General features: G+C 32.6%; 2 protein-coding genes across 3 annotated transcripts; both read left to right on the top strand.

Annotated features, from left to right (window-relative positions):
• Nucleotide 1: 1 nt before the first annotated feature.
• On the top strand, nucleotides 2-7,671 carry LOC144840347 (sodium-dependent phosphate transporter 2-like). Its single transcript, XM_078696521.1, has 11 exons — nucleotides 2-96; nucleotides 983-1,355; nucleotides 2,678-2,818; nucleotides 2,949-3,034; nucleotides 3,534-3,630; nucleotides 3,763-3,882; nucleotides 4,521-4,628; nucleotides 5,167-5,220; nucleotides 5,508-5,724; nucleotides 5,910-6,095; nucleotides 6,568-7,671. Exons 2-11 carry the CDS (start codon nucleotides 1,004-1,006, stop codon nucleotides 6,803-6,805), a joined length of 1,599 nt encoding a protein of 532 aa, XP_078552647.1. The 5' UTR covers nucleotides 2-96; nucleotides 983-1,003; the 3' UTR covers nucleotides 6,806-7,671.
• A 1,170-nt stretch (nucleotides 7,672-8,841) lies between these two features.
• Nucleotides 8,842-14,371, top strand: LOC144841590 (limbic system-associated membrane protein-like). 2 transcript variants are annotated; one of them, XM_078698022.1, is made up of 6 exons: nucleotides 8,842-9,070; nucleotides 10,125-10,182; nucleotides 11,719-11,901; nucleotides 12,139-12,264; nucleotides 13,267-13,461; nucleotides 14,085-14,371. In XM_078698022.1, exons 1-6 carry the CDS (start codon nucleotides 9,065-9,067, stop codon nucleotides 14,369-14,371), a joined length of 855 nt encoding a protein of 284 aa, XP_078554148.1. In that variant the 5' UTR covers nucleotides 8,842-9,064. The 2 variants fall into 2 exon arrangements, with proteins under 2 accessions (XP_078554148.1, XP_078554156.1); XM_078698030.1 differs by lacking the exon at nucleotides 10,125-10,182.
• Nucleotides 14,372-14,429: the final 58 nt, after the last annotated feature.

Genomic DNA, 14,429 nt, shown 5'->3' with positions numbered 1-14,429 from the left:
AGAAAATAAAAAAGTGCACATGGTTTATGCTTTTTAGTAAAATAAAGTCTAGGTCAAGCCCAGACTATAAAATAGAAGTGTTTTTGTTTAGTAAAGGTAAGTGTATCGAATAAATTCCATATACGGTTTACGACTTGTCATTAATTAAGTTGTGCCTGCTGAGCGCTAAATATGGTAAGCATTGGCGCGAATTGTTGAATGAAATGTGATGTGTGGTACTTTGCCTAACATAACATTCAAGCCTACCACCTAGGCCTAGGCCTAGGCCTAGTTGTGTAGTAGTTGTGTAGGCTATTATATTACGTTGAGCCTTTTTGTGTTTTATAAAGTTTATTGTGATAATAGGGCTAATGAATATAAGACCCCCCTCCCCCCCCCCCCCTCCTAAAAAAACAAACAGAAAAAAATGAAAAAAAATGTACTATTACACAATCGTTAAATAGTACGCATATAACACCTAAATAAATTCCTGTCATTTGGTTGGACGATTGTGGGTCACATGGCGTGCAATAGTCCCTACTATTTAACAATTGTGTAATACTAAATAGTACTTTTACGGGGAAAAAAATATGTATGGAAAAAATATGTGAAATCTAATAACAGCACTGTCTGTTCTGCAAACTGAAGCAGCGACGTGCAGTGCACAACGTGATCTCTCCTTCACAAACAAGATCTCACAATTAACAACTTACTGTAGACGTTATATATAACAAATAATGAATATTACTATATTCGTGTGATGGTACAAAATTAATAAAATTTCATTCAGTGAAATATAAAATTCTATTTCCACTCTAGCTTCACCTCGTGAAAATAGAATTTCATATTTCACCGAATGAAATTATTTGTACCATTGAACTCATAAACATTCATTATTTGTATACTATTGCACACAATCAAATGACAGGAATAAAATAATATTAATAGGTAATAATAGTCCAATTTAAAAAATGTTTTTTGTTTTTTTGGTTTTTTTTTTCAGATTTAAAAAAATTGTATTACAATGGAAAGTGTATCATTGATGATGACTACAATGATGAGTGAAACCACAACAGCCTATGAAACATCCATTCCTAGTAGTATATTATGGATGATTGTATTAGGTTTTATATTATCATTTATATTAGCTGTTGGAGTAGGAGCTAACGATGTAGCTAACTCTTTTGCTACAACAGTTGGTGCAAAGATTTTAACATTTTTTCAAGTTTGTATCCTTGCATCAATTTTCGAAACTGCTGGTGCTGTTTTCCTCGGATCTAAAGTTTCAGACACGATTAGGAAAGGTATTTTTGATGTGTCGCTATACGAAGGTCAAGAAGATCTACTAGCCATCGGGCAACTGTCCGCCCTTAGTGGTAAGGATGCACTCATGTGATACCATAATTTTCTATTCCACGCCAGATATCTATGAGTATGTTGATTATGTCGACCATGGTCAATCATGCTAAATCCATGGTCAATCATGCTAAATTTTTGGGTGTATCCATTGATAGTCGTCTGACATGGAAACCCCATATTATTGAGACAGAAAACAAAATCTCAAAAAATATTGGTATAATTTGTAGACTGGCATCTTTTCTTCCATATCATATTCTCCGAACACTCTATACTGCTCCCTTGTTTTGCCATATCTTTTATATTGCAATATCGTTTGGTGTAACACATTCCCATCCAATTTAAATAAACTTCAAATACTACAAAAGAAAATCATACGAAAAATTTCGAATGTTTCACCTAGAACTAGTACAGATCCTTTATTTCGTTCTCTTAAATTTTTAAAATTAACAGATATTAATATTTTCCAACAATGTTTATTTATTTACAAAAGCCAAAATGCTCTTCTTCCATCTCATTTACGCGATATGTTTTCTCCCAATTATGAATTTCACGGCTATTCCACAAGAATCCTCAATAACCTTTATATTCCTAAACACAAAAAGACTTCTTTTCAACATAATATTAGATTTACTGGACCCAAGATATGGAACTCACTTCCTAACAAAATTACAACCTCTGCAAACAAACATAGCTTCGTCTTTAACACTAAACAATATTTAATACAAAAGTAATTTAATAATTAGTTATATTCTAGGTATCAGTTTTTATTGTTTTCATATTCCATTATGGTAATTACTTTATTCATATATTCCATTTATTTACTAACTTGATTATAGTTACTTTTTGTTTCTGTTCAGGCACTTCCAACACAAGCTTTTGCTTTTTAGAAATTGTGCCTCCTTCATAATATTTTTTTTTTATTCATTTTAAAGATGAGAAAAAAATTGTATTGTTTTAACTATCTTTCTTCTCGTTATGAATTTTGTATTGTATTATTTATTTTGTATTATTATTATGAAGGAAATAAATGTTATTATGATGATGATGATGATGTATGAGTCACAGAGAGTAGCGGCAACCATGAACACGCTGCCAGAACCAATCTCCTACTCTTTCTGCTGTGCTAAGTTCTTAATCTTATTCATGGTGTTTGTGTACACAGGACCAACATCTCTTAACATTCCATCAGAAGAGTGAGGTGATAGAATCAGAAAAACATCTAGCCTGTAAACAAAACAGGCAGTCATCTCAATTTTGTACAACCTAGACAAAACTAGCATCAAAGAGAGTATTTTAAAAGTTTATACTTTGCACTAATAAATACATTTGTTTAATTTAGGTGCGTGTATATGGTTGTTTATTGCAACTTGGTTAAGTCTGCCTGTTTCTGCAACTCATAGTATTGTGGGTGCTATGGTTGGCTTTCATCTTGTAGCTAAAGGAACACAGGGTATTAATTGGCAGAAGTTTGGTCTTATTAGTAAGTGAAAAGTTTCCTTCAATTTGATGATTCTTGTGCCCACACAGTAAGCCCACACAGTAGGCCCACACAGTAATTATTATTACACTTGATTATGCAATCCATCTGGTTTTGTTTTCTTTTCTTTCAGTTTCGTCATGGTTTACCTCTCCATTTCTCTCAGGGCTGGTTTCAGCAATTATATTTTTACTATACCAGCACTTTGTTGTCAAAAAGGTAATTGTGAATACTATCTGTAGTCCAAATGGACTGTTCAATTGAATTTCAATGAGATATGGCTGAGTGCCCAATGACTAAAATAGTAGTCAAGTGTTCTTAAACAGAGTGTACAATAGTCGTACCATACTTAAAATATTTGTTGGTATGCAAGTTTGTTTCCGCTAGTTGTATTACCATCATTGCCTGAAGGCCTATGCAATTAAATGATTATTCAGTGTAAGGGATGATAAACTAAATAAATATAAAGGTGTTTATACTAATTTAGAACCTTTGAGACACTTATCACCACACCATCCAGGGGACAACCCTATTAGGGAAACACTTTTTTGTTGGGTCCCAAAGTTGTAAGAGCCCAATTTAGATAACTGCTCTCTTAACATTTGATTTATATAGTTAGTTAAATATGATTATTTTTCATTTCCATTTTTCACCATAACATGTTTAATCTGTGAAAAGAGCTTGTCATATTACAGCTTTATAATCATTCTCATTATAGGTGGAACCATTAGAGCCAGGCCTCAAAGTTCTGCCTATTTGTTATGGAGCTATTTTTCTTGTTAACATTTTTTCCATTACATTTGATGGTCCAAGCAGTAAGTGTTGCATTTCATACATTATTTATCATCATTATTTACCATCATTGTTTTTGTTTTATCCACAGTGTTACATATTTCATTCATATATTCTCATAATTATGTTTTATAAACTGTACTATGTTTTCCTAGTGATTGGCATGGGTAACTTACCAAGATGGGCACCAGTTGTTTTAAGTCTTGGAATAAGTATACTAATTGCTGGTATTGTGTGGTTCTTTGTAACTCCTTGGCTGAGAAGAAAATACAAGCGTATGTATATTCAATTTCTGTATATATAAATCTACATATATCCAAAGGCAAATTACTGAAAATAATGACAATGCTGTGGGTAAATAAATTCAAAAATAAAAAGAAAATACAAGCGTATATATATTTAATTTCTGTATATATAAATCTATATATATCCAAAGGCAAATTACAGAAATGCTGTGGGTATCAGTGGCTTAATGGAGATACAAAATAAAATAAGCAAAAAGGTAAATCAAAACAATAAAGTAAAACAGCCAGAAAAAGTAGCAGAGCTTTCAAGCAACACTAGCCCTAGTGCAATCAATTTCTGTACATGAAACATTCTTGTTATATACAGTAGAACCCTATTAAGGGGACACCTTCAAAGCCCTATCTAGTGTCTCCTGAATAGACATTTGCTTATTATATTTTCCATTGTTAAATTCATGGGAAAGTGTTTAATGAATAATAAAAAAAAAATAAAGGTTCTACTGTGCAGTATGTGTGTATGCGAAAATCCAAAAGTGAACATGCTGTAATAAAAATTATAACAAATATTTATATTATAACACTAGTAATACATATAATATTTTCCATTATAACCGTTTAATGTGAGTTTTGAATGACACTAAAGTTTGTGTTTCCATTCTGATACAAAGGAGAAATTATTGCTGAGACTCAACAAAGAGAACATGCAATGGAAGAAAAGATAAGACTGTCACAAGAGGTACTATCACAACAGCCAATTGACGTTGAAACTCAAAATGGTAAACCAAATAATTGTAGTACATTTGTATAACCTCATGTGAAAATTGACTAATACTGGCTTTGGATTTTCACATGAGCAAAAGTTTTCTCAGGCAGGACTCAAAGCCATGATCTCTAGATGTTGAACTTAAATTATATTTCTAAAGCTCTGTCTACACTATCAAACTTTATGTGTCATATGTCATATGCCCATATATGGAAACGATGACATCATATCACTACCATATTTGGGCACATCACACTTTTTTTGTCAAACTAATTTGATAGTGTAGACAAAGCTTTAGACAACCCAAGTTGTTGGATTTTCCTCTTCAGTAAATGGGTTAACGTAAAGGTGAGTTCCGTATTCATTCTGAACGTAGGGGAATGAGCTGTTAGGAGCTTAGGAATTGAACCCGGGTCTATCTGTATGACAGTCAAATGTCCTAACCACTCGGCTATCCAACTCCGAAATGGGTACCACTCAATAAATAGGTTTTTATTCTGGCATTGACTACTGAAGACAGTGTTGTCATGACATCTTCAAATTCTCTTTAGGTATTAATGGTAAAACACAGAATGAAGCTGAGAACGAAGAAAGTACATCATCAGGTAAATAATAACATTGATTGATACATTGAGTGATGCACCATGTCCAACATAAAGCTCTGACTACACTATCAAACTCTATGTGTTAAAAAAATGTGATGTGTCTATATATGGTAGTGCTATGCTTAAATATGGTAGTGATATTCACATCACATTTTTTTTTTCACATAGAGTTTGATAGTGTAGACAGAGCTTTAGAGTCATAGGATGTTATTGCCAATATGCTGGATGTGCATCTGTAGTGTTTCTTCATACATAATATTAAGTCTTCTTCTGTTTGTAAATGTTAGATTCTCAAGATAGTACAAGTGACATTCAAGAGCCTACTTTTGAGCGTGGATGTACTATTTTCAGTCGACTGTATGCCTCACTGCATCCTCCAAAAAAGAAGGCACTGCCAGAATGGTTAGCTATTCAGGATAATCTAGTTGTAAAGAAACTCTGTGGACCTCTCCAGATATTGTCGGCTTCATTTGCAAGTTTTGCTCATGGCGGTAATGATGTAAGGTAAGCTCAGGTATACCATATTCATGTTACACTTAAATGGTATATGAAAAGCATGTTGTTCGTCTTCTTTGATTAGATTTATGTAAGTATATATACCTTGGTATGGTAGTCATTATCACATAAATATATAGAGAGTTCTATAATTAGAAGTATCCATTGTTTATCGTCTAAAACATCTTTTTCAGCAATGCTGTGTCTCCCTTCGTTGCGTTGTGGCTGATCCATAAGACGGGTGAAGTCTCCGGTACCACGAGTACACCATACTGGATTCTGTTCTATGGTGGCTGTGGAATCAGTCTTGGGTTGTGGCTATTTGGTAAAAGAGTTCTTGAGACAATGGGTGAGAACCTTACCCCAATGACATCATCAAGGTTAGTTCAATCAAGGCAATCTAACAACAGGATGCTGAGCTCTAGAGATCACAGGGTTTATCTGTGGCTGCAACACGATCAGTTGTGTCCCTTAACAGACACCATGTACATGGTACAGTACTGCTGGTATTTGTCGCAGCAGACATAAGATCAAAGTTCCTACAATGTTACGAGTTCCTATGTTGGCAAGGCGAGCTCAGTGTCCTGTTGTTAGTTTGCCATGGTTCAAGTTGTAATACTGTAATACAGGTTGAAGTGTTTCTAGAAATGCCATTTGTAGATCTATAGCGCTTTATGCATTCATTGCAAAAATTTTTCTCAGATAACGTGTCTACTAATGTGTTAGTTTGTTTATATCATTGCTTTCAACAATATATACACAATTTGGTTTAGAAAGTCCTATTCCTTTCCACCATTTGTTTCTAATAATTATAGTATACAAGACAACAGTGGTTTTCTTTTTTGTTTTTAGTGGTTTTACAATCGAACTTGGAGCTGCCACCACTGTATTAACAGCCTCCAAGCTTGGGATTCCGGTCTCAACCACACACTGCAAAGTAGGATCCATTATTGCAATAGGTTTGGTTCGATCCAGAAAACATGTTGATTGGAATCTCTTCCGGAATATTATCTTTGCATGGATTGTGACGTTGCCAATAACAGCTAGTATTAGCGCTTTTATAATGTATTTATTACAATTTACACTATAATTGAAAATTTTCACCTGGTTACTCTTACTGATTGTTTACAAGTAAAATAAATGAAATTTCAATCAAATATATGAGGTATGGCAATGCTAATACTGTATCTGCAACTGTGACATTCATACCAGAGAATTTTTAATATTTTTACAGATTTAATTTCAAAAGGTTACTTAGATATGGGAGTGGTTTTATTTTTGGTGAAATTGTTTTCATAACAAATATATCTGGCACTTTGGAAATGCAGTATCTATAAGTTGGTTTGGCCAGCTTAATTACTAACCATATATATTATTGAAAAAGTTCATATTTCAGAGCATTAATACCTATTTTGCACATTCAAATAATTAAAATATTGTGATACACTACACTAGGCCTACGTTCCAGAAGACGGAATAAGTTATAGATAGACTATTTTTATCAAAACATTCCTTTTAGAAATTTTGTTCCTGGAGCCCACCTTTAAAATACTTAAGCCTGTGTTGTAAATATCGGTTTGGTGTTTAAACACTGTACTACCTCAGAGCTGTATGCTTTTGCTGTGTGATTGTTTTAACTTGTGGTCACAGTTCGATGAGCACATGATGTATGATGTTTGTTATCTTTGAAGTGGTACACGTCACACACTTTATGGTGCTTGCTGTCCAATCACATAGCTTTAGCTCATTACACATGTTTTAAATATCTATAATGTGATAGATTTTTAAGTTACTTATTTGCTTTCATTTACATAACAAGAACATTATTTATTAAATGTCAACAGTGTTTTAATAAAACATTATGTTTACTTAAAAATAGCTAATAGCCAAAACAGTATTAAAGTAGTCAAATAGAGGCACTATTATTTGGTTTCTTTAGACCTCAATCATTTAGCAGCTGACAGATTGTTTGGTTTTTTTGGGCGGGTGGGGGAGGGGAGTTCTTTTTGATAATAGTTTCAATACACAGTACTGAATTTAGAAAGGTCTTATGTAAGCAAACCATTAGAATCATTCCTTTAAAAACGAGAAATGATTTTGTTTTAGCTCAGTTTATCATTCAACAATTGCACGTCTTTGATACTGTATGACAATTGCAAATTTTGAATGCAAAATATTTGACGTAATAAAATGTTTTAAACAATCTAATTGCTTATTGTTTTTAATGCTTGTTTATTGTATATCTGCAAAAACAAATAATATAAATTAAGTTAATATTTAAAATGATCTGCCGAATCGCGACATTAATGTTTTAGTATATCTACAATAAATAATAATATAATATAAGTTAACCTAGAAAATGTAAGCGTATTGTAATATTTAAAATGATCTGCCGAATCACAACATTAATGTTTTAGTATATCTACAATAAATAATAATATAATATAAGTTAACCTAGAAAATGTAAGCGTATTGTAATATTTAAAATGATCTGCCGAATCACAACATTAATGTTTTAGTATATCTACAATAAATAATAATATAATATAAGTTAACCTAGAAAATGTAAGCGTATTGTAATATTTAAAATGATCTGCCGAATCCCGACATTAATGTTTTAGTATATCTACAATAAATAATAATATAATATAAGTTAACCTAGAAAATGTAAGCGTATTGTAATATTTAAAACGATCTACCGAATCACGACATTAAGATTTTAGAATATCTGCAATAAAAATAATATAAATTAAGTTAACCTAGAAAATTTGAAGCGTAATATTTAAAATGATCTACCGAATCGCATTAAGATTTTAGAATGTCTACAATAACAATATAAATTAATTAACTTAACCTAGAAAAATTATACTCGCGTGTACTTTATGTGATATTTAAAATGTTTAATAATAGGATTATACTATTGTACTAATACATTGTTGATGGATGTACAGCAATAGGGAATTGAAATTTAAGCAGAAGTGAATTGTCGGAGTATGTATTGATTTACTACAAATAAATACATGTCAAATATAACAACATGGGCCGTAATAAGTTGGATTAGGTTGATAGACATTTTAGTTGTGGTAATAATCATTACGACAGATACGATGTGGAACGGGGAATGATATAGTAATCAGCCAACACTGAAATTTGGCTCATTACTCAGAATTACTGATTGACAATATTATGATCCGCTCAATAATAATATTCGTTGTATGACGGCGGCAAAATCTCGTGCGTTCAGTTCTTCGGTAGCTTTCTAACATCCAACCAAATCGTTAAAACCTACCAAGATATACACGATGTAAACATAGACGTTTTGGATATTTAGAAGATACTTGTATTAGCAATGAAGGTAAGATAAGATTTCTAGGGGAAATTCTGGGATATTATCACCATAATAATTATAGACAATTATTATTGTTTCCAAACTTGTTTAATCATCTCCAATAACTTCACATTCGTAAGAACGGGATGGTTTTTTTTATCTAGACTGATTATAAAACGAACATCGTTATTCGTTTGCAATAACATGTAATATTCATGTTGCAATACAATTTTTATTGTCCAGAATAATTTCTCAATTAGTAACAAAATAGGCAGAGGAAATGCGTTTATAAATTGTTTCACAAGACGGCGTTGTTGTAATAAAATTACCTGTATTTAAAAAGAGAAAACAAATAATTCTATGGCATATAACTGAAGGAAAATATTGTTTAGCATTTGTAGCTACGAATATCAGCCACGCGTGAATATTTCATCATTCTTCCAATGATATTGGAATATAATTATATATTGCCTGTCTGGTAATAGAAAGTAAACCTACCTGAATATAGTATCTTGCCATATAATAATAACATTGGATGAATACGAATAAATTGTATTCTGTTCATTACCTAACTAAGATTGTGTTAAATTCACTCGTTCATAGGCATATCTGCGTATCAATTTCGTAAATATTTTGTTTAAATAATACATTTTACTTTACATTCAAAAATATTTTTTTAAACCCTATTTATTAACTGTTTCTATTAGTCCTTTTGATTATATGTTTAAAGACATGCTTATATTTTGTATCCCATTCCATTTTTCCAATCTTTGTTTTGAATTTTATCTTGTATGATTTTTTAAAACTGAATACAAGTTTTCTATTCATATTCGAGTACATACTGGTACAAAATCGAGACACATTTGTAAACTTTACTACCTAACTAACCCACTTTGGCCAGGACTGAGGCAACAGCGACACTATGTTGTATTAATGCACAACTTTGTATCGCTTTAATTTATTTTTTTAAATCCATATCTCTACCCCGCAATGTGATAAAATATCAGGTTGAATCTGAAGTTGAGAATAATTTGTATTGAAATGGATTGAACTATATACAACACTTTATCTACTATTATAGGTTTACAATGTAATAGTTCTTATCCAGTTGGTGGCTGTATTATTTCCATATTCATCTTGTAAGTATATTGTATCTATGAATATTATTTTTATTCATACGAGCCTGTACATTTCTATTCGATGATATCACGGACTCATTCCATTTCTGTTATCTTAGTATGGTGAAGTCTTGCCTCTGTTTCTCTTCAGCAACATCAGGGAAGATAGACTTGCCTCAAGTCTGTAGTTATTGTCTTTTTTTTAGTGCACCAATCGGCTTTTCAATGTGCCAAATTTTTTATCCGTATAGAACCTAGACTACAGGGAAGAGTAAAATTACTCTTGTACTCCCTGGCAAGATAAACTAATAATGTAATTTAATTTTAAAGTAGGCTTATTACTAAAAAACAAATATCCCAGATATTCTACATATAAACAAATATATTTTGTTCTGGAAATTGTTAGAAAACTAAGTGTGCCAGGTTGAAATCGGAACTGCTCTTGTTGTAAGACGGATTTTAAGATAAAGTTCTTGCCGTCATTTTGCTAAGCTCACGTGAGAAATATAAAGATTTAAACTCAATTCCATTTTATAATTAAATTTTAAATCTCAAGACGTTCGATCCATTTTATGCACGAAAATGTTAACAAAGTTCTAATTGTATAAAATGTTTTATTATGTAATTTAAACATGTATATAGGCCTGCAATCGGAAATTGTTATGTTTCTTGTTCCGTAAAAAGAACAATCTAAATTAAAATTTTAGTAATGTAATTTTTGGTTACGAAATTGGAAAATATTTAGCAACCGTAACAGACGAACTATATAAATAATTTATGTTTGACCATGTTTTAAATTGTTCGTTCAATTATCACCATCACCCGTTCGTTATAGTCATCAGTCCACTTTGAACAAAACTGATCAGCAGGCAACCTCTCGCTGTGGTCAGGTTTACTAAAATAAAGGCGATTTTATGGTAGGCCTACGATTAGTAGGCCTTATACTTTGTCGGTCTCAACAATTTCAATCCAACAATAAATAAACTCAGATAGCGACGTCTTCACTGATGTGTATTCTAGCCGAACTAATGTCTCTCAAGCGATTAAACCTGAGATTTGAAAATGATACACGGGAGAAATCTCCGCCACATCATTATCACACTTACCGTCCCACCGTGTCTCCGATTTGATTTTCTGACTTAATATTTCAACTCTAATTATCCGATAACTCAATGAAGCAACTCATGAGAACATACAATTCTATCTAGAAACCAACCAATTATTAAATTAATCAATATATAACATGTTACTGCATTAAATACCAATTAATCTTCTGTAATATTGTCTTCAGTTTCTTATATACCGTATTTATTCGAATAAATGCCCCGCTTTGAATAAACACCTCACTCGCATAAATCCCCCTAAAATAAAATACCGAGTCAAACGATGATTGCTTTGATGTTCATTTGTTATGTATCTATAACATTTTGTGTGACGTAAATTATACGCGCGCGTACAATGCAAATCGACATATCAACATTTGCACGCGTGAGTGAACGAAATGTCAATGCTATAAAAAAAAAAGCGATATAAATAAAGTTACCATTCTAATTTCAGGTTTTGCTGGAGAAATGAGTATCATAATTGGTTCTAAATTCTATTCCCTTTCGGATGATAATCCTTGTGCTACACAGTTACCTCCAAATATGAGATACCAAGGTGATAACATGATCCAGTTGTGCAAAAGAAATGAAGCTAATAAAGGCACAGAGTCTTCATCAGTTCCCGATATAAACAACGGTTAGCTTGGTTTTTATGACATTTTCCATTAAATTATTCATAATGAAACAACGAGAAGTCTATTCATATCAGCAAAATTCATTCTAGTAGGCCTATGCATGGTGTTTCGAGTCAGTCAACAACAAGTTGTTTCCGTTACTTAATATAAAACCTAGTATTATGTAATAGGCCTCCTATTTCTAAAATGATTTTATTAGGATAATATAAGTCAATATTCATAATGACATTATTTTTTAGATGGCCGTCCAGTTATTTGGGGAACTACTTCACTGGAAGCCAGCTTGGGTGAAAATGCTCTTCTGAAATGCAATGTTAAAAATCTTACAAATAATTCTAAAGTAATGTGGTATCACAAAGAAAGGGGTAAGATATAAACAATTATACTTTTTAACTCTATTGTAAAGTTACTTAAGCTTTGTCTACATTATCAAACTTTATGTGACAAAAAAATGTGACGTGCCCATATATGGACATGATGATGTAATATCACTACCAAATTTTGGAATATCACTACCATATTTGGGAACATCACACTTTTTTTTATCAAACTAGTTTGATAGTGTAGACAAAGCTTTAGGCCTATATACTTACTTAGGCCTATATAAGTACCAAACCATCTAAACAGCACCACCACTTTGCTGAGACCTCCTAGTCAATTCCCTCGTGGAAGATTCAGGAGGAAACAAACCAAGTAGGCCTACCAAGCATATAAGATTAGCTAAATTACACTAGTTTTTTTGTTTTGTCACTGAATTGTAGACACATTATACACTTGGTTTTCAGTACAGTAGGCATATATACTTTGAGAACCGTATATAAAAATATGCTAAATTAGATCATGTGCTAAGGCAAAATCATTAAACATGTGCCGCTGCAGACTCTTAAGGAGACAGTGTAGTTTCTCGGAATTACAAACAAGCCGATACGATAATAATAGTAATCTATATTTAATGGTGTTATATACATTACACGTTCATATCACCTTTGACTGAGATTTTAGAGTGACAATTATGACTTATATTTGAGGGAATTTGTTTCAACGCATCATGCTTGACACAATAAATATTATATCGCACAGCAATCTCAGACTTAAATTTGATTTGAAAGTCGGTATTCTCGGCAATCTCGTAAAACATACGGTTCAGTGTGTATTGACAATCCGAAGATGTTAATAATCATTTTATGCTAGAAAACAATTACTACATGTGTGTATAGTGTGTGAGTTTCTAATCTTTAAAATATGTATTTTGTCGTTTTTTCAGTATACGTCCCAGAGGGAGTTGATCTCCTTTTAACAATTATACTATATTGCAATTTGATTTCTTGCATATGAATGAATTTTATTACTTGTTTTGTTCATTTCAGTACGTGTACTTTACATTACTAATAAAAGATATGACGTAAACAACCATACTCGGATTTTAGTTGATGAGCAAAAAGGAACTTATAACTTACAAATCCTCAACGTAACACCAGGTGACGCAGGAACTTACGTCTGCCAAATCCAACCTAAATTTGAAAATAAGTTTCTTGATATTCAACCAAAGCTAAACGTTTTAGGTAAGATTTTACAGAACTTGATTTACAGTCGACTGTGACGCAATGTTCTTGACAGAATGTAATTAATTATTCAAGACTATAATGACTAAAGCTTTGGTTCTCACTATAGACGCAACGCAATGACGTAGACGAAACGCAAGCCAGTTAAGCAAAAGTTCGGAATAATCCATCTCTTGTGATTGCTCGAATCACTTAAGCGTGGTTCCCACTAGCGACGCAACACAAGGACGTAACGCAACGCAAGTGAATTGACCAATCACAAGCGATGGCTTATTCGCTTGTGATTGCTAAAGCTTGGTTCCCACTAGAACGTAACGCAAGGACGTAAACGCAACGTAAGCGTTTAGCCAATGACAAGCGAAGTTATAGACAGTTAGCAATCACAAGCGAATAAGCCATCGCTTGTGATTGGTCAATTCACTTGCGTTGCGTTACGTCCTTGCGTTGCGTCGCTAGTGGGAACCACGCTTAACTGTCTATAACTTCGCTTGTCATTGGTTAAAACGCTTGCGTTGCGTTTACGTCCTTGCGTTACGTTCTAGTGGGAACCAAGCTTTACGTTGCGTTACGTCCTTGCGTCTGTAGTGGGAACCAAGCATGACTAATTTTTCGTTTCATTTCAGTTCCGTCAACCATTTTGAGAATCGAACCGAATTCTGCAATCGATAGAAAAATATATTTCAATCTTGGAGAGAATGTTTACTTAAATTGCGTCGTGAATGGAATACCAACACCTAATATAACATGGACACGAAGTGATACGTTACTAAATAAAACAATAATAAATGGAAAAATACTTTTACCAAATATTACAAAAAGCGACAGCGGTACTTATATTTGTGATGCTGTTAATATGGTGAAGGGTCGCATTACTATGGATAGACAACATGTATGCGTAATAGTAAATTAATACATTGTGTGCGGTGCGCAAAGAAAAACGATAAGCCCTATGTATCATCATAGTTTTG

Source organism: Antedon bifida, chromosome 1 (assembly GCF_963402885.1).
Source record: "Antedon bifida chromosome 1, ecAntBifi1.1, whole genome shotgun sequence".
In the NCBI taxonomy this organism is placed as follows: domain Eukaryota; kingdom Metazoa; phylum Echinodermata; class Crinoidea; order Comatulida; family Antedonidae; genus Antedon; species Antedon bifida.
The sequence above is the reverse complement of the archived record's forward strand: the minus strand, read 5'-3'. Positions and strand labels throughout refer to the sequence as shown.

Excerpts from the sequence above, each read along its gene's own strand:
- LOC144840347 (XM_078696521.1), top strand. The coding sequence starts at position 1,004 with ATGGAAAGTGTATCATTGATGATGACTACAATGATGAGTGAAACCACA. Across the intron at positions 5,725-5,909 it reads CATGGCGGTAATGATGTAAG|CAATGCTGTGTCTCCCTTCG; the intron begins GTAAGCTCAGGT and ends CATCTTTTTCAG. Across the intron at positions 6,096-6,567 it reads ACCCCAATGACATCATCAAG|TGGTTTTACAATCGAACTTG; the intron begins GTTAGTTCAATC and ends TTTTGTTTTTAG.
- LOC144841590 (XM_078698022.1), top strand. Across the intron at positions 12,265-13,266 it reads GTGGTATCACAAAGAAAGGG|TACGTGTACTTTACATTACT; the intron begins GTAAGATATAAA and ends TGTTCATTTCAG. Across the intron at positions 13,462-14,084 it reads ACCAAAGCTAAACGTTTTAG|TTCCGTCAACCATTTTGAGA; the intron begins GTAAGATTTTAC and ends GTTTCATTTCAG.